The sequence below is a fragment of the Phyllostomus discolor genome, chromosome 1 (assembly GCF_004126475.2).
Source record: "Phyllostomus discolor isolate MPI-MPIP mPhyDis1 chromosome 1, mPhyDis1.pri.v3, whole genome shotgun sequence".
Lineage (NCBI taxonomy): Eukaryota > Metazoa > Chordata > Mammalia > Chiroptera > Phyllostomidae > Phyllostomus > Phyllostomus discolor.
The window spans coordinates 209,171,116-209,190,686 of NC_040903.2; the positions used below are offsets into that span (position 1 = coordinate 209,171,116).

General features: G+C 42.1%; 2 protein-coding genes across 3 annotated transcripts in view; both read right to left on the minus strand.

The window, feature by feature from the left end:
* The window catches only part of CCDC88C (coiled-coil domain containing 88C), a 110,408-nt gene extending 109,946 nt beyond the window's left edge, over positions 1-462 (minus strand). The window contains 1 exon segment of the mRNA XM_028507641.2: positions 284-462. Coding sequence (XP_028363442.1) covers positions 284-343 — 60 coding nt within the window. The 5' untranslated portion in view covers positions 344-462.
* Positions 463-10,301: 9,839 nt separating this feature from the next.
* The window catches only part of PPP4R3A (protein phosphatase 4 regulatory subunit 3A), a 37,563-nt gene continuing 28,293 nt past the window's right edge, over positions 10,302-19,571 (minus strand). The window contains exons 11-15 of one of the 2 annotated variants that reach the window (XM_028508143.2): positions 15,092-15,261; positions 13,894-14,036; positions 13,068-13,258; positions 12,398-12,624; positions 10,302-11,262 (exon numbers count right to left, since the gene is read on the minus strand). In XM_028508143.2, coding sequence (XP_028363944.1) covers positions 11,152-11,262; positions 12,398-12,624; positions 13,068-13,258; positions 13,894-14,036; positions 15,092-15,261 — 842 coding nt within the window. In that variant the 3' untranslated portion in view covers positions 10,302-11,151. The remainder of the gene's footprint in view (positions 11,263-12,397; positions 12,625-13,067; positions 13,259-13,893; positions 14,037-15,091; positions 15,262-19,571) is intronic. The other variant, XM_028508142.2, reaches the window with a different exon arrangement.

Genomic DNA, 19,571 nt, shown 5'->3' on the forward strand with positions numbered 1-19,571 from the left:
ATCCGCTCCTCGACCCGCAGCCCAGCGCCCAGGCAGGAACAGGTGTACCCGCTCTCAGCCCCGGGCCGGGAGTGCCTCGGGTCCTGAACCAGAGCGGCGGCTCAAAGGCAGGCAAAGCCTCCGGAGCCCCGGGCACGGACCCCGACCCGGGCCGGAAAAACTTGCTGAACCCCCGAGTCCTGGGACTGCCCGGACCCCGGAAGGGTCGGGTCTGTGGCAACTGCAGGCGGGCGGGAGAGGAGCCGGTGCACCAACAATGAGGCGGGGAGCAAGGCGCACTCACCCAGGTCACCAGCGGGCTCTGCAGAAAGAGCTCCATGAGCTCCGAGACGGTAACGTCCATGCTGAGGCTGCGCCCGCCGGCTCCGCGCCCCGCGGCACAAAGCGGCTCCGGCAGCGGCGGGCGGCGGTCTACGGTCTGCGCCTCGCGCCCTGGAGACAAAGGCTTTCGCTAGCCCACCGTTCCTCGGCTCCTGCTGCCCCTCCCCCCTCCCGGGCTGTGAGTTCCCCCTCTCGGAACAATGAGGGCGGAGGCCCCGCCTCTTGGCAGCCCTAGGCGGCCGCTGCGCCGCCTCGCGGTGCCAGTACCAGGAGTGGGGCGCGGGCTGGGCAGAGCTGGGCTGAGCCGGACGCAGGGAAAGGGAGGCGGCTCGCACGTGCGTGAGGTAGGGGCTTCCAAGGGGCGGGTCCGGCTGCCCGCACGTGGGTTCGTCGGCGCGCGCCGACGCGGAGCGCAGCCTCCGCGCGCTGGGGGCCCCAGCACGTGGCGCTTTCCTGCGCGCGCGCGTCTTCTGCGAGGCCCCGGGGCAAAGTGCCGACGGGAGCGCGCGGGCGCTGGCCCCCGCCTGTGTACCTCGGGTTCGTGCCAGGACTGGGGCTTCCTCCTTCCAGAGGTCGTCCCGGCCGCCGTAGGCTGGACACAGCGGAGCCCGACTCCGGGACTGCGGGGCCCCAGGCAGGTGCAGCCCTTCGGCCGCGATCAGCCCAGTCCGCGCCAGGGGTGGGAGAGCCAAGCCCGCGCGCCTCACGTGCCAGGGTGGGTCTCGCAGGGGGGGCCGCAGGCCCAGAGGACAAAGGAGGAAACTTTGGATTGAGTTTAGACTGTAGGCGCGCACACAGTGCCACTTCCCAGGCTGTATAGTTTCTAGAAGTTCCTTTAACAAGCCGGTGGTGTGGCCACACTGACGTGGGCCGGGCCCAGCTGTGACACCAGTCCCCTCACCCCCAACACTACCACCACTTTGCCAGAAAGGAGACAAATTCTTGACTCCAACTTGGGGGAAATGGCAGCAGTTTGGTGGCAAGCGACAGGAAAAACGGACAAGGGCCCCAGCTGGAGGGAAAGCAACCCGGGCCCAGACTTCCCTGCTGAAACAGCTGCGCTGCACCCGAGTTCCTGTCCTCCTCTGCCACTTTACCTTGGACTGGTGGTAATTACACACTGTAGTTCGGTCATTGTTCAAAGCACTTTATACGCTGTAACTAACTTAATTTTCACGCGTTACCCGTGTGAGTGGACCCGAAGCACCTAGCGCAAGGCTCTGCGAGAGTACAGTCCGCGCTACATGGCTTCGGGTTGGGTTAGTCATTTCAAAGTTGGCTCTGTTCAGTGTTAGGGCTGCGGCATCTACCGGCGAAATGTGGTATTGCGGCCGAGTTCTAGCGCACCTTGCCGGGCTGGAGAGGCGGCGAGGGTGGCACCAGGAGCCAAACGGACAGTTTAGGGGTTCCTGAAGAGAAGTGTGGAAGCCAGTGACGGCAAAGAAAGTGGGAGACTGCGGAGGAACTAACACTTCGAGACTCCGTGGTGTTCCTGTGCACCAGAAATTCCGTAATTCCTTCATTAATGCCTTCGTTGCTCCTTTCGGAAAATCGGCTGGAAAATGGGTATAAATTGTATCCGCACACCCATCTTTATTTGGAAGGCCCCTGTCCTATAAAGTGAGGGATGACTGTGCGGCCAGGACTTTTTTCACATTGACCCTAATTCTTTTGGAAAGAGGAGGAGGGGACTTTGAAAGTTATTTGTTGGATGAGCACGATCTTTCACCATGATCCATATATTGCACAAAAGTTTCCTGACAGCCCTTGGTGAGACAGGGTGGTGAGTCTCCAGGCCACAGCAGGTCAGGACTTTGGGGGTCCGTTTGCTGTGTGTTGGTTCATGACCGTTGATATTTCCGCAGTTCTTGGCTGGATACCCCCACACCCTCACAGTCAGCAACTGACTCAGCATCCTTGTTCCTGGGTCACGGAAACGGAATGGTAGTCAGGTTACAGGGTAGGAAGGCTTGAAGAGCTGAGTGACCTGAACTGGTTACTTCTTCTTTTAAAAAAATCTCATGCAAGGATATGTTTATTGATTTCTTCTTTTTTTTTAAGAAACAGAGGAAAGGGGGGGGAGATACATCAACAGTTGCCTCCTATAAGCCTGGGACCAGGAATTGGACCCACAACGTAGGTATGTGCACCGATCTGGGAATCGAACCTGCAAACTTTTTGGTGTATGGGATGATGCTAGCAAACCAACCAAGCCACCTGGCCAGGGCTGACAAGTTACTTCTTAAAAATGTCTTACTCTCTAAACTCAGAATAAGATTTTCCCTACATGAGTTATATGAGTGATTTTGAGGCTGAAGGTGAAGCATGTCAAAGGTTCATGATCATCATAGTCCTTGTGTCTTCTCATCTTCTGCCCGTTTCGGCCACACGGGTTACATGCTCACCACTAAGCAAGCAGCGGCCCCTCCATCTCCCAGAATACCCTTGGCCTTTTCTTTCCGCTTTGTCTGAGACTTTCACCCTTTGTTTTTAAAATTTTCCTTTCATTTCTGCATAAAAAATAAGTTCTCTGTTTTTATACATTGCTTGCTAAACAGAAGCAGTATTCTAATTAGCTTCATTCTGATAAAACGAGTCTTCACCCTATCAGAAAATGCTGGCTTCTCGGCATAAGCTAATGGCCTCTATATTACAGGATAGGCGTTTAAAGTATTTGTACAAAGTGGGGGCAGTGGGGCAGTGGCCATCTGTTAATGTGTCTCTGTATTTGATTTCTGTTATAAGGAGCATATATTACTTCATAATAGAAAGTACTTTCTATTTTATTTTAGTTTATTTTTTAAAGATTTTATTTATTTATTTATTTATTTTTAGAGAGGGGGAGAGAGAGAGAAAGGGAGAGAAACATCAGCGTGTGGTTGCCTCTCATGTACCCTCAACTGGAAAACCTGGCCCGTAACGCAGGCCTGAAACCCAGGCATGTGCCCTGACTGGGAATCGAACCAGCAACCCTTTGATTTGCAGGCTGGCACTCATCCACTGAGCTACAGCAGCTGGGGCAGAAGTTACTTTTTAAAAATTGTGTTAAAATACACATGAAATTTACCACCACACCCACTTTTTAGCGTACAGTTCATACAGTTCGTTCCCGTGGCTTCATTGCCATCCATCCCCAGAATGGTTTCAGCTGGTCAATCTGCAACTCTGTGCCTATTACACAGTAACTCCCACTCTCTCCCCCACCCCAGCCCGGGCGGCTCCCCACTCTCCTTTCTGTCCCTGGGATTTTGACTAATGCCTCCTGTAAGAGGAGTCATGCAGTTTATCTTTTTGCAACTAGTAGCTCATTTAATTTAGTCTATTGTCCTCAAGTTTCCTCCACATTGTAGAATATTGAATTTTCCTGCTTTTTAAAGCTAAATATTCCATTCTATGTATAGATCACATCTTGCTTGTCCATGCATCCATCGGTGGACACTCGGGTTGCCTCCATGTTTTAGCTGTTGTGAATAATGTTGCTGTGAACATAGGTGTACAATACCCACCAAGACCCTACTTTCAGTTCTTTCTGGTATTGTGGGCTTGCTGGATCATATGGTAATTCCATTTTTTTATTTGTGAGGAAACTCCACACTGTTCTCCATAGCGGCTAGAGTGTTTTGTGTCCCACCAACAGTGCTCAAAGGTTCCAAGTTCTCCACATTCTGGCCCAGTTGATTGTTTCTGGTTTTTGTTTTGATAGTAGCCATCCAAATAGATTTACGGTGGTATCTCATTCGTTTTGGTTTGGACTTCCCTAATGATTCATGCTGCTGAGTGCCCTTTCATGTGCTTATCGACCAATTCACATGTCTTCTTTGGGAGAAATGTCTATTCCAGGCCTTGGCCCACTTTTGAATGGGACTTTTTGTTTTTCATTGAGTTGCAATAGTTCTGTGTATATCTTTGATTATTACTCTTATATCAGATATGTGATTGCAAGTATTTTCTCCCATTTTGTGGGTTACCTTTTACTTTGTGGATTGTTTCTCTTGCTGGACAAAATTTTTAAATTTCCCATAAAGTCCATTTTCTGTTTTTTCTTTTGGTGGATCTGTCTTTGGTTGTCATGTCCAAGAAGTCATCGCCAAGTTCAGTGTCATGAAGCATTTGTCCTACAATTTTCTTCTCAGAGTTTATTATTTTAGGTCTTACTCTTAAGTCCTTGATCCTTTTTGAGGTAAGAGTCCAACTTCATTCATTCTTTTGTGTGTGAATGTCCGGCTTTCCCAGCACCAGCTGTTGAAGAGACAGACCTTCCCGCTGCAAGGTTTTGGCACCCTTGCCGAAATGCTTTGACCACATAGGAAAGGGTTTTATTTCTGGACTCTATTCTATCCCATTAATCTATGTATCTGTCTTTATGCCAGTAACCACCGTGTTTTGACTATAGCTTTGTATCGGGATTAAAATTTTTCTCTTTTCTGGTTTATTGAGACACAAATAACATACAACAGAGTTTAAGTGTAAGGTGTACAGCACATGATTTGACTTTTTTGTACACAGTTGACCCTGAACATGGGGTTAGGGGCAACCGACTGCTACAAAGTCAAAGATCTGCATGTACTTTTTTTTTTTTAATATTTGTTTGTTTTTTAGAGTGGGGAAGAGAGAGAGAAAGGAGAGAAACACCAAGGTGTGGTTGCCTCTCATGTCCCTCCCCACCAAGGACCTGGCCCACAACCCAGGCATGGGAATCGAACCAGCAACTCTTTGATTCACAGGCCGGCACTCAAACCACTGGGCCACACCAGCCAGGGCTGCGTGTAACTTTAAATCTACAGTTCACCCTTTGCATCTGTGGATTCAACCAACCACTGATTGAAAACAGTATTTTCAACCTGCAATTAGGAAAACATGGTTGGGAATGTGAAAATACTGTTTTCTGATCCTCAGTTGAATCCAGAGGCAAAACCTCGGATATGAAGGGCCAACTGTATTTACTGGAAAAAAAATCTATGTGTAAGTGCACCCACACAGTTCTACCACGTGTCATTCAAGGGTCAACTGTATTGTGAAATAATGACCACAATAGGTTTAGTGAACATGTCACCTCATAGATATTTTTTCCCTGTTAGGGGAACTGTTAGGATCTACTGTCTTACCAGCTTTCGTATATGTACCATACAGCAAGGTTAACTGTAGTCATCACATTGTACATTATATCCCTTGAACTTACAACCAGAAGTTTGTACGTTTTGACCCTTTCTCCAATTTCCCCTCCCCGTCTCCTGTCTTTGGTAACCACAAATCTCTTCTTTTATTAGTTGTTGTTTTTTGATTCCACATCCAAGTGAGATCCACGGTATTTGTCATTCTCTCGGAGTTACTTCACTTAGCATGGAAGGATTTCCTTTTTATGGCTGAGTAATATTCCTGTGTGTGTGTGTGTGTGTGTGTGTGTGTGTGTGTGTCTACATCACGACCTTCTTGCATTCATCCTTCAGGTTAAATAATGCTGCCCTGAACACGGACGTGCAGGTATCTCCTCAACATAGTGTTCTCATGTCCTACAGATAGATACCCAGAAGTGGAATTGCAAGATCAGATCATAGTTCTACTTTTAATTTTTTGAGGAATCTTCTGTTTTCTACAGTGGCTGTACCAGTTTACGGTCCTATGAACAGTGCACAAGGATTCCTTTTTTTCCATCCTCACCAGCCATTTCTGCCTCTTCTCTCTCATACTAACCATTCTAACAGGTGTGAGGTTATCTTGTTCTTTGACTTCCTTAATGATTAGTGATGTTGAGCATCTTTTTATGGAACTGTTGACCATTCCTGTATCATCTTTGCAAAAATATCTATTCAGATCCTTTGCCCATTTTTAATTGGATTTTTTTTGCTGCTATTGAGTTCTGTAAGTTGTTCATATATTTGAATATTAAGCTCCTACCAGATTTGAAATATTTTCTTCCATTCAGTAGGTTCTTTTTAAGATTTTATTTATTTTTTTAGAGAGGGAAGGGAGTGAGAAACATCATTTTGATTTCCTTTGCAGTATAGCTTTTTCATTTGATAGAATCCCATTTTTTAATTTTTGCTTTTGTTGCCTTTGCTTTGGTGTCATACCCCAAAAAACAAGACTGACTTCAAGGAACTTATCGCCTGTTTTCTTCTGGTGAATTCCACCTATGTACCTAATCACCATCTGTGTTACTGTACTAACAGTTATACAAAGAGAAACCACACAAATCTGGGCCTGCCTTCTAGAAACCACATTTCAGGAAATACACCAAGATGTTATGAAGTTTAAGAGCATGGGATTTAGTAAACATCAGACTAGTATGTGAGTGGTCTGTGAAATCTGTCGCTCATGGCTAGGTCCAGCAACAGAAGGCAGGGGTCTGTACTTACATCGTTAAGGCCTATGACCTATTAACTCTAAGAGTTAAGAGGTGCTGGAGCCAGGGATGAATAGACCGGGAAAGCTTCTGTAAGAACTTCAGGTGTTGTTGAAATGAATCAAGATGAGGTAATTTACTGAACCTAAAATACAACTGTTTGTGCTACTCATCTAAGGCTCAGAGGTACAAAGGACAGAAGTCTGGAGTCCTCCCTTTATATCCACAAGAGGAAATTTTGTGGTCAAGAATAAAGCAAACTTTTTTTTCTTTTGAGAGAGGGGGAGGAAGAGAATGATCAGTGTGTGATTGCCTCTTGTGCACCCCCCTCCTGGGCACCTGGCCTGCAACCCAGGCATGTGCTGTAACTGGGAATCGAACTGTCGACCCTTTGGTTTGCAGGCTGGTGCTCAATCCACTGAGCCACACCAGCCAGGGCTGAAGCAAACTTTCTGACTGCGCAAGGGCATCGGCTACGACTTTCCCCAGGCTGTATATTCTGTGCGCATACTGTTCAGTCTTACAATCATTTATCCAGTAAACATTGGCGATCCATCTGCGGGCTAGGTGTCATGCTAGGTACTATGGAATACAAAATTGAAAAGGCTGTAACATACTCTTTCTTCAAGGATGGAGTACCAGGGAACACTTAATGCATGTGGAAAGGTGAACACAAGTTCATGAGCAGGCAAGGAAGGAAGGAGAGCATCGAGAGAGGCACATGACAGGTTCAAGTCAGTCTTTTAGGGCACTGCATGGTTGGGTCAGGGACATGCAAATAATGCGGCCTGGCTGGAGTTTGGGGAGGTATGTACCCAAGACAGAAGCCCAGTGAATCGTAGCATTTAAGGGGTAAAGAAGGGAGCTATGAAGAGACAGAAAGGTCATTAATGTTAAAGCACAGGGGTGCAACAGAAGCCAAGAGGAAGATCAAGAAGCCAGCAGCCTGCAGTCAACACTGCTGAAGTGGGAAGTGTCCAGTACTCTGAAGACAGAAGGGGTCCACTGAATTGGCAGGTAGGGTGCGACCTTCACCAGGCAGTGGGTTTTTTTTTCCTCCTCTGAATGGTGGGAATAGAAAGAAGGGAAACAAAAACCCAGCTGGCATCATGTTGAAGAAATAACTATGCGCTATGAGTCCATGGAATAACTTTCCAAGGAGAGTGAAAAGGTCAAGGAACGTTGTCTCCAACCAGAGCTATTTTAAGGAACAAGACATCTGACTCTGGTAGTTAAGACATCATCTGTCTGAAGAGAGGCTAAGAGTTACATTCTAAAGAGCCAAGATGAAGCAGCAGCAGTAAGGCCAAGGAGAAACCACACTGACGTAGCACTGGGTATCAACATACGGACGAGTGTCCACCGCCTCACGCGGTCTTGACCTCTCGGTGTACCTGGTAGACAGTAATCCGTCCCGTAAATTTTTTGTAATCCTCTTGCTCAATACAGATGTTATGGTAGAAAGTTAATATAACCTTGTATAAGAATTTTACAGGTCCTCACTTTTCTTCCAAAAGGGATTTTGACGATGCTATTTAAACAGTTTTTAATGGTTAAGTACTACAAATTGTAGACAATTTGGAAAATTTTCCACTTAGAGAAATAATCTTCTAAGTTTAAACCTGCCATTCTAATTTTGCAAGCTTTATAGAGAATACTGCTTAAATCAGTTAAAACAACAAAACCAAACCAAAAGGAATGTTCCCCCTCTGCTCTATGACTCCCCATTTCCAAATTCACAGAAAGTGCCTTGCAAGCTGGAGTTTCTGGGAACAAGCGCAGGACCTGGACACAGTCGGGCAGGGCAAAACCACCAGGCCGCTGTCAACGAAAATGCCAGGGTAGCATTTCCAGACACATCGGGATGGCAAGGGGTTTCCTACAGCCGTTACAAAACCGTCTTTTCAGAAACTGTTTGCTAATCACTCTCGAGAAGTGGAATTTTCATTTTAAACATTACAAAACGAGCAAAAGAACTAAGAAGTATCATTAAAATGGAAAATATTCTATGTACATATTTACACCAGTTATTGAGACAGTGCCTATGCTTAAAAGCGTTGGCTTTTGAGTCAGATGAACTGTCCATTTTAAGTGTTGTGTTTCTGGCTAACATTCTTCAATGAAATGACAAGCTATTTTAGACCTCATTTCTCCTATTATAGCATATTGTTTTTGCCACAGTTTTTGCTTCAGTAACCATAATCACTAAGGAAACACAATAGTCCATCAATGAAAGGGCATCTCCTAAATGTCGAAGGCCAATAGTTGTTAGCTTCTTAAAAATATATAGTAGCCCCGGCTGGTGTGGCTCAGTGGATTGAGCACCAGCCTGCAAACCAAAGGGTCGCCGGTTCAATTCCCAGTCAGGGCATGGGCCTGGGCTGTGGGCCAGGTTCCCAGTAGGGGGCCCTTGAGAGGCAACCACACACTGATGTTTCTCTCCCTTTTTCTCCCTCCCTTCCCCTCTAAAAATAAGTACATAAAAGTCTAAAAAAAAAAAAAAAGACTTAGGTCACTTTCCTTTAAGAAAAAATTATACTTATATATATTAGATTACAACTGATGAAGGCAAAGGATGCTTCTTCCCTCTACCCAGGAACCCTCAGAGTATGAAGGCAGGGAAGTACTGAGAAAGGTGAGTTTAAACTGTATGTCTAAAGCACAAACATCTCATAGTTCTTCCTAGGCAACAAAGACATAATGGAATTAACTTAGATCCTGTCAAGTTTATCTTCTCTGTATTTGCAAGGTGAGTTGATAAACTTCAGTTGTTAATAGCCAGAACTTGTGACTCAGAAGTAGCTCTGTATTGCAGTGAAATACACTTAAATTCTTCTGGTTAATTATGCAAAGTTGCTATTAAAAATAAGTAATTAGCTAACAACAAAACTCTTTCCAGGATTGTAGCAAACGTTGCTTTCTGACTTTCTACCCAACTATTCAAATAACCTTGTTTTTGGTACCACAAATTAGAATTTACTGAGGACTAAGTAAAGCAAAAGAGAAGTTTAGAAGCACACAGTGCATGATAGATACTCCAAGTATATGATACTTAAAACAGTACCCTTTCCTGGATATTAATTTTTATCTAGATTGGCAAATGAATTCTTCAGTAAGTTCTAAAATCTTCACTTAAAGTGAGGGCATGTGGAACTAAGGTAGTTATTTTCATTTCCTTAAAAGAATTTCAGCACACCTGAGATGATAAAAAGAACCCCTTTAAAAATGCTGTTTACTGAGGCCCTGTCTAGGGGTCCTCTGGCCGGGCATGCGTTTAGGAGCCACCACCTTCGACTCCAACTGGTATTCCAAAGGGAGTAGTTAAAAAAAAAAAGGAACGGAACGAAACATACAACTAATACGATTTATCTTACTCTTCACTTTTCTTTTTATTATTCAAAAGTCAAATGTTATTTTTAAATCATCCATCCTCAATTTTGATTTAATGTACCGTCATTTTCCCAAGATACGAAGTTTCAGAATCTCTTTGGAATACTAATTTCACGGCTCTAGGTTTAACAAAACTGTTGAAATTTTAAATTTCACTCTACTTCCCTGAATTCTCAAGACAGTTGCTGATGTAAATTTTAATATAAAATATTTAGTCACAAAATAGTATTGCTTTTGTATGCACATAGTTGTAAGATTACTCTGCTTCTGTCAATAAAAACTATACCATCTTTCATAAAACTCTAAACAAATTAAGAACTGTGATGTAGAACAAAAATTACACATGGTAAAACAGGTACCAGCACAACGTTAAGTTATATTACATCAAAAAAAGTTTTAATGGTCCCAAATATATATATTCAACTAAGCATACACTCAGGGGAGAAAAAAATCGGAAACAAAATGAAACAAAAAAAAATTATGACACAAATGACCACATCTAGAATTCCACTCAATCTTTAATAAAGCAGGGACAAAGCCCCACTTTAAAAAAAATCTGCAGTTCGAAGGGCAAAGGGAACAGATAAAAAAGAGGAAACTTTATATTCGCCCCTCCCCCATAGGTTTTCCAAACCTGTTGTAGTTTGACTAAAATGTTCAGAATGTACGATTTTAAAGGCAGGTCTCTTATACAAAGAAACTGCTGGCATTCTTAACTAGTTAAGAATTATGGCCAAAAAGCCTATTCTTGTGAGTCCCAAACATGGTCCGAGAAAGCATATTGATTGTAGCAACTGACCAGTCAATCCACTTAGAAAACCCCTGCCCTGTTGGCTTTATGTTTCCATTTCCTTCCCTGAGAAAAGGGCAATGTGTGGTCCAAGCTGGAGAGCTCAAAGGCTTATGTCTTTCCCCTAATGTGTAGTATCCCCTCCTCCTGCTCCGCTGAATTGGCACTTGATGAGCAGAAGTCAAGTATGTGAGGCTGATCTGTGTCAGTCATTCACAAGAGACCACTGCTTTGTTGTGGATTTTGTAGGGGGTAGGGGCAGAGAACCAGTTTTTCTACAGGTACTGATTGTAGGCAGTTGCCATTATTATGACTCAAACTTTGCTTTCTTTGACAATGGTAGCGTGTCTTCCTTGTCTTCATCCTCATCATCGTCTTCATCATCATCAGGATAATCTACCAGACCCACAAGGCCTCCCTGTTCAGAAACAAGGACTGGTAAGTATGGATAAAGGATACAGAGCCCCCCCCCCACCTCAATATATAACCGTGGCTATTTCTGGGAGGTGAGATTATATATAACTGAAATGCATTCTTTTTATTTATTTCCTAAATTTTCCAGAGTAAAAACTTTTAGTAGTTTATAATCCTAGTAAATCCCAGGAGATCAAACATTAGCGATTAAATTAAAATGTTTTTAAGATTAATGATTAGAATCTTTAAAGGAAGTCTACAGAGTATCAGACAAACTACAGAAGGCGAAGAGACCACTGGGAACGTGGGCAGGCAGACTGCTGGCTGTTGGGGAGGTGGACTGGCCCCGTCCCCCGCCATCATCTTGTCTGGACTCCCTGCATCCCTGCTCTCCAGACACCACTGCGGATCACTCTACGCAGACGGCTGGGGGAAAGCCACAGTGCTCCTGTCCTGAGCGTGTCCCTTCACCTCAGCATCTCTCCCACTCACTGCTGGACCTCACGCCAGAGGTCCCCTGCTCACATCAGAGTGACGCACACATGCAGATGGGCGGTATATTCCTGATTTAGGTCCATATGCCTGAAATACCAGCCAGCTATGCTAGTCTCGGGCAGCATAAGGAAACCAAAAGAATTGGTTTTCATTCTGAGGTGTCTTTCCTACATTTTTGGTGTTAAAATTTTGATCCCTTTTTATATGAAATGTTACTAATAATAGATGGTTAATTTCTTATAAACCTTGCTTGTTGGTACAAGAAAGTTAGTAGTGTCTAGATATTTAGATGATCTTCCCCCCCAAAGTCTTTATTAATTGGAAGAATTGATTGAAAAAAACCCTTAAAAACTTTTAAATTTCTCTATTAAAAAAATCTTAAATTTCTGTAAATGTTTTGACACACAAATGTGATCCTCAGGTTCTAAATGCAAATAAGCAAAATTAGAATGTATTCAGACTTCTGTACCGGTCATAAAAACTTCCAGAAAATTCTCAACTTTTGTAAGTTCAGGTGGTGGTGAGAGAATGATTCTCTAGTTGAAAAATGCTAAACCAGTTCCAAAAGAGAGTAAGCAAAGGGGTTCTCAGTCAAAACAATTATTGTTGAGGAAGCTTAAATTAGGTAGGAGCCAGAAATATACCTTGGTAGTAATAGCTGCCGTCTGAGATGTGTTTTTAGGGACGGACCCAGGCGAGCCCGGAGATCCCGGGGACCCAGGCGAGCCCGGAGAACCCGGCAGAGTTGCTGCAGGTGACTGGCTGGTGAGGGTCGTCTTTGTCCCACTCGAGAGGGAAAGCTTGAAACTTGGGCTCTGCCGGCCAGAAAGGTTTGTTTTCAGAAGCACCTCCTTTTCCTCACTTTCTTTTACTGAAAATAAGAATATTGTCAACAGTTGTCAACCATACTCACCCTTTAAAGTTCCCCCAAGTGAGGTGACACTAAATCACAATTAAACAGCTTACTCCTCTGCCAGGGAGAAACACTGCACATCAATTTTTGAACAAAGCTTAACAAAGCAGTCAGTACCATCACCCACTGGATTTTACTACTGAGAAGGAAGGAAACTTTCAGCAATACATTCACTGTTCCTACCTACCCTTCCTGAAATAATCTTTCTCTCCTTAAGTCAAATTAAGAAAACTTAGCCTGTACCTTCACAACAGAGCTATTAATTCAGCCTCTATAAAGCAACCATCTTTAAAATCTGTGTTGTGACCCATACAAATTGGATACTAATCACTGTGTCAAGAAACAAGGATAAACCGAGAGAAAGACTTCTTCATTTTTGCTTGCCCGTCTTTTCAACATACATTTCTTCCTTTCCATGAATTTACTTATTGGATCCATAATGTCGTCATCGTTTTTAGTTTTGTCAGACGGAGACACCACAGCTTCTCCATCCTCCATGTCATCTTCGTCTGTGTTGAACCACATCTCTTCTTCGTCTTCGAGTGTTCTGGCATCTCTTCGGTACCTGTGGTTCCTCAAAATGGAACGCATACTGAAGAGAAGAAGGTAGGGTAAACAGACTCAGAAAAGTTTCATTAGATAGACTTCAAGTATTGCTCTGAATTAGATCTAGTCTTACCAGATAAACGGGATAAAACATTTATACACTAGAGGCTAACAAAGTTTTTACCTCACATATAATTTAAAAACACCCTCTGCCAAATCTGAGTGGAATTCAACTTCCTATTATCAAAATCATACTACTACACATCAGTTATTAAACTTAACATTAGAAATCCACAAGTCATAATTTATGGATTTTAAAATGTGAATTCAGGTATTTAGGAAAATGTACATTTCTTAAAATAATTTGTAACCTTAAAGTAATTCAAAGCAAGTACGGTAATACTCGGATCGGTCTGACACAGGAGGCCTCAATGCCACGTAAGCGGCACTTTCTCTTTTCCCCGGCAAGCTCCGTACACGCCCGAGGGCGAGCCCCTCACCTGCGCCTTCGGCAAACACGGACAGCGCCCGCTACACCCAACACTACCGCTTCTACTCGCTACCTGCGGTCTCCTCCTCCCTGCCAAGCCCAAGGGTAAAATATAAGCAGAAAAGAGCCACTGCCACACAACTTGTCACTCACATTCATGAATGAACAGGTTCAAATATGTGGTAATTTACCTGTCAAGTTTGGGATTATCTTGCCTTTCTCTTTGTTGTTCAAATCTCAATTTTAACCCTTTAAATGTCTGCACATAATCTACATCTTCCAGTGCTTTCCAGTAATTTTCAATGACATGAGCAGTCAATGACTTTATATCTTCCTATAGAAAAGAATTGTAATAAAAAGATGAAATGTTATTTTAGAAAGATAGTGACCTAATTGTTGTGAACTGACAAACTCATCAGAAAAGTTTAACTTCATAAAATTATTATGCTCTCTTAGAGATCATCCAACAATGAAACGGGCGTAACATACTGGGTACTTCCGCATTTCCTGTGGGTCTTTCCCAAGTAAATGCTCAGGTCGCAGCCTAGGTGATCTGTACTCAGTATGTCTGGGGCGGGATGTGGGCACGGATATTTTAAATCACACACGCCCTGACTGGTGTGGCTCAGCTGGTGGGGCATCATCCCGCAAACCAAAAGATCGTAGGTTCAATTCCCGGCCAGGGCACACGCCTGGGGTATGGGCCCGTTCCCCAGTTGGGATGTGTACAAAAGCTAACCGACCACGATGCTCCTCTCCCTCTATTTCTCCCTTCCTTCCCCTCTCTCTAGAGACCAATAAGCATGTCCTCGGGTGAGGACAGATAGATATCAATCACACCAAAGTGCCCATCTGGATGGTTGTGATGGTTGCACAACAATGTGCATGCACTGTATGCCAGTGAATTATACACTTGAAAGCTGTTAAGATAACACATTTTATATTTACTTTACCGTAAGTTTTTAAAAAGTATGCCACAGATAATTTTAATACAGAGCAATGTTTGAGAGCCACTGGTGAATATATTATTAAAGAATCAAGAAGGGTTGGCTATAAAATTGCTCTAGAAATATATGGGAGAAAAGTCAAGAAAGTTACACAAAAACACACCGAAATACTTATCTACTATAATTTTACTTTTTAAAAATGATTATCACCATAGTAGCAGCTTTGAACTAGCCTATAATAAGGAGTCACAGCTGCTAAGAGAGATTGCTTTGGTTTTTATTAGTTTGAACTGAGTCTCTCACAACACTTTTGGGTAACACAGATTTTCTTTTAGAAATTCTCTTCAAATATAACAATCTCAAATAAGCCAAGGTATCAATAATGCATATTCAAGTTTCCCAAACAAAGCCTGAATTCTAACTGAAGAAGCAAAGAACCTACCACTCGAATGAATTCGAACATCTCTATGATAGCAGAGTTCATCAGGTTGTAGCGGGATCCATTGTTGAGAAATGCTTTGACTACTGGTTCAAACAAAAAACTTTTCATTATGTAGCGGTTATAAAACTCATCTTTTAATCCAATAATCTTTCTCTTAAAACGAAGAGCACCTGAAACAAAGAGGCATTGTTCACATTACCCACCACATTTCCTTATGTTAGACTTACAAAAAGAGCTGTTTAATACACACAGCTCTTTGTGCAGTGACTTTATTGTTTCCAAAGTGTGAACCTAAGATTACCAAAGGGTTACCAAAAAGTGTATTCCAAAGTAGCGTTTGTCACCATAGAACACAAGTCTTAGAGAGCCAGAAAAATTCTGCAAGTTAGTAATGACCAGAATGTACTTTATATCTGAACTAGGAGCCAAGACAGGGCTAAGAAATGAACTAACCTGTCGTCTACTTCGAGAATTCTAAACATATCCTTATTTACTGCTAGCTTCAAAACAATAGAAAAACCATTGCTTTATCAGGACAATCCACCATACAATTTGATCATTATTTTTGGACACTATTTTGCATCAGAATTTATGGGTTGCACTGATTTATGGATGTTTGTAGAAATGCTATAAACCACAAAAATCTGCGTGACCCAAAATTTGCCTTCCCATAGTTTAGAAACAAATTTAGAGGATGTTGTTTTTAAAATGTGGTCCTCTATGCTTATTGCAGCGAGTATGCTTTTTAATTTTTTCATAGTTTTTTCTTTTTACAATTAATTAGGCTTTAACTTACAGATTAAAAGGTATATTTACATCTTGAGGCATGGGGAGTTAAGTCACCATTCGTCAAGATCCAAATATACAGACAGCTAGACTTCAACAAAGCCCTCTTCACCTAAATGGATCATCAGTAAGTTAATGCCCCAGTTATTGTAAACAGTTCAAAAAAGCATACTCACTTCATGCAGTCACATCGTCTTCGGTTGGCAAGATTAAATATTGTGTTTGTATTTTGGTTTCTTTGGAGATCATGGAAGTGGCTCGTTAAATTGCCAATTTGTTATTAATCAAGTCCTTCATGAGCAGGTAGCCAGGCAACCATGCTGACACGGTTTCTGGGTGGGAAGGCAGAGGAGTAAAGCAGCTCAATTTTTCTTCAGTTGGCAGAAAAGAGGTCCACAAGTGAATGCCCAATTAGGTACAGGTGATTATAAACTGCCTTAACAATTCAACTTTAAGAGTGCTTCTTTCTAAAGAGACACTCTGGGCAGGGAACTTCAAAATAGTTTATAGAATAGTAATTGCATTTTATTTTTTAAACTATTGAATATTTTCAAATACATAAAACCATGGTGAAATAAGACATTTTAAACAATAAGAGGCATCTTTGTGTTTTAAGTCAAATCTGAACAAGGGTTTATTTTCCCAAAACAATGGTTTTAGAGTTTGGTTTTTCATTTAATGTTACTAGACAAAGTAACTTAGGCAGTTGGTTCCATTTGTTAGAATCAAAATCAATACTTTTAGAGCTCATGCCACTAAGGCCAAATTTTAAGCTTTTAGTAATTGAGGCCAGAGCTATTTAGAGAATTTGCCGGCTTTGTGGAGACTTGTGTCCTACCATAACAGACACTAGCTGGACCCTGTGGTCCTCATGCAGTTCCTGGGTGGTTCCTAGGTAAGTGGGAAGCAGCTCCCTTCCTAGAATTCACTAAGACCAATGCAGATGGCACTACCATCCCATCGAGAGCAGTTCTGTTCAGCCACTGCTGCTGGAGGCAGAAGGCAGTTCTAACCGTGTTTTTATTTTGCTCCTCTCATTTTCATTCGCCCTCATTTATCTGTATCAAAAACTGTGTTGTTTCCACTCAAACCCCACCCCCAAAAGAAACATGCATCAAAAATATCCAACCACTGTTCTTTGCTGTTGAATAGAAAGTTGCTTTCAAAAATTTACCAGTGCATTCTGTGAAGTCAAGCTGCTCAAAGGGGCTTTATTTAGAGGAAGCTTTTGGTTAGGTCACGCTGGCATGACCACAGGGTTCTCAATGTAAAGTGCACTCCGCTTCCACTTACACCTCTGGCTTTCATGACTGGCATGCCAGGGGTCTTTTGTGCTCAGTTTCAATGATCTCTAAAATGAGTAATCCATACATATATGGATTACATCATATGTAACTAATGTTAGAGCTAAATGAAAGCATCTCCAACATACTTGATCTCATTCCTCTTACAGATTTCCGTATTTTTCAACATGAATATAGACAACATAAAAATATGAGCTAAAATGTTACAATGTGAGACCCAAGAATCCTGAAAAGGCCAAGATGACCGATATTACTGGGGTGTGGTGTGTGTGTGTGTGTGTGTGCGCGCGCGCACATGCGTGCTCACCTGTGTATGTATGTACATATGGACAGTGTTGAAAGTACTGCTGGTCTCACTTACAGACTTGAGCAGTTGTCTTTAAATATGACAAAAGTATACTAATTAAGAAGCAGCATATATTAAGAGTGTCTCCAAGTCCCCAAACTGTTTACATTTAACTACTCATTATCCTTTGTTCTTACAAGTATGCATCTAAATTTACTTATAAAACCCTCCCTTTTAAAAACTATACCCAATATTTTAATGTACTTCATTATCAGAAGTCCAAAAGTATCTTAACTCTTCTCAAATTTGTGTTTAGTTCTTTTACAAATCCTTGATAAAAAAAACTCCTACTGTATACTGCAAAACCAGTCCTAAAGAGCTCACTCCTACTGACTGGCATCTTTCAAAAGCTGTTTATAGTCTCAGTCCTGGGGAGACAGCCACACACTGAGAGTAACTTAGGATTTAGGGTTAATGATAACTTAGCTTGGAAAATATTAATGATAATAAAAAACAACTAAGATTTATCTGTTATGCTTAAATTTCCTACAGTGTAAATGTTCATTAACTTGTAATGATTCTCTTTGTAGTTCTCATTCAATTATGAGAAACTTTCTTTGCAGTACCACAAGCCAAATGAGATAAAGACCTGAAGGACAGGCCTTTCCGTCCCTCTCCCACAGGACTTGTGTTCTACTATACCAAACCACCAACACACCGCACTTCTCCACATTTACACATCTGAGCTGTGTAGTCCCACAAGAACAGCACTCTCCCATAACGAGGAGAAACTCAACTTTCCCAAAATTTTCCTGATCTGCCTCAACCATGTAGAATTAATCATTTCAACTATATATGTAAACACATCACAACACAGTGCTTCAGGTGTTGTTTGTTTTGATTTTTATAGACCATCCTCCTAAATAAACTCTGATCTCCTTGACCGCTGAGTCCAGGTCTTAAATCATCCTAGGACCAGGTATATATCATTCTTTTTGAAATCTAAGATGCCAGTGATTGCAAAAAAACTATACCTTTTCTACTGCTAAGAAAACAGAATGAATAAACAAAAAGCTATAGATCATGACATGCCATCGTTAAGACTCACCTTGATTTGAGAAATGATAAATGCATAAAAATATATAATCTTAGAATCAGTGAAATACAGTAGGTGTTTACTAAATTTGTTGAAATAAAACTGATTAACTTGTTATTTATTCTGTTGTTCCATGCTGTCCTGTCTGCTCACAAACTCCCTTTCCCACATGCAAATAAAACCTATGGTGACACATGCAAAGAAGCATTCATTATAAACTCCCTCTCGACTTGCTCTGGGGGCTCTCAAGTTTGCTGTGATAGGTATGTAGAAAATGCACATGAGTTTAAAAGCCCCTCTTTCACATGCGCTAATAAATTAGCTCACAGACATATGCAAAATCATGAATTTATCTTTGCTGTTTTTAGCAGTATAGTTCAATGCCACCGATGCTACCTATTACTCGTGGCTGAAAAAGATTACTAAGGTAATATCAAAGGTTTTGGATAATTAGCACAAAGTAGTTGTGCTGAATATCTGAAAATTGGAAACTGAAAAATATACTCTGACCAGATGTGTCATCAGTGTGTGCTGTAATGTGTACACTGGCCTGAAAATCTAAGCCAACTATATAGCCACTGTTACCCTGATATTCGAAAGAGTTTAATGAACTTTTTAAGAAGGAAGCCTGTTTCTAATAAAGATAAAAATATTGATAAGTCAACATCAGAAACAACTTTATATAAAAATTATTTTCATAATTTAAGGCTATTTTTAAAAATCAGGCAAAAACAATTTTTAAGTGAAGTAACAGAAGTGTCGTACTCTCTAATTAGTGTACGACAATGGTGTCTTCAAACAACAACAACACAACAAAACTTACCTATAAACCCAAAAAGTGTCAGTCAGTTACCAGCAGACAGCTCTTGATTAGACTCTAGGGGCCCTGTAATGGGACTGCCAGCTTAACCAAAGAAGGCGGCTGCTACTTGATCCACAATATTCCAGACCAACATATTTCCAATTCAGAAAAAGTGTTTTTAATTTGAATAAAGTAGAGTCTTTAAC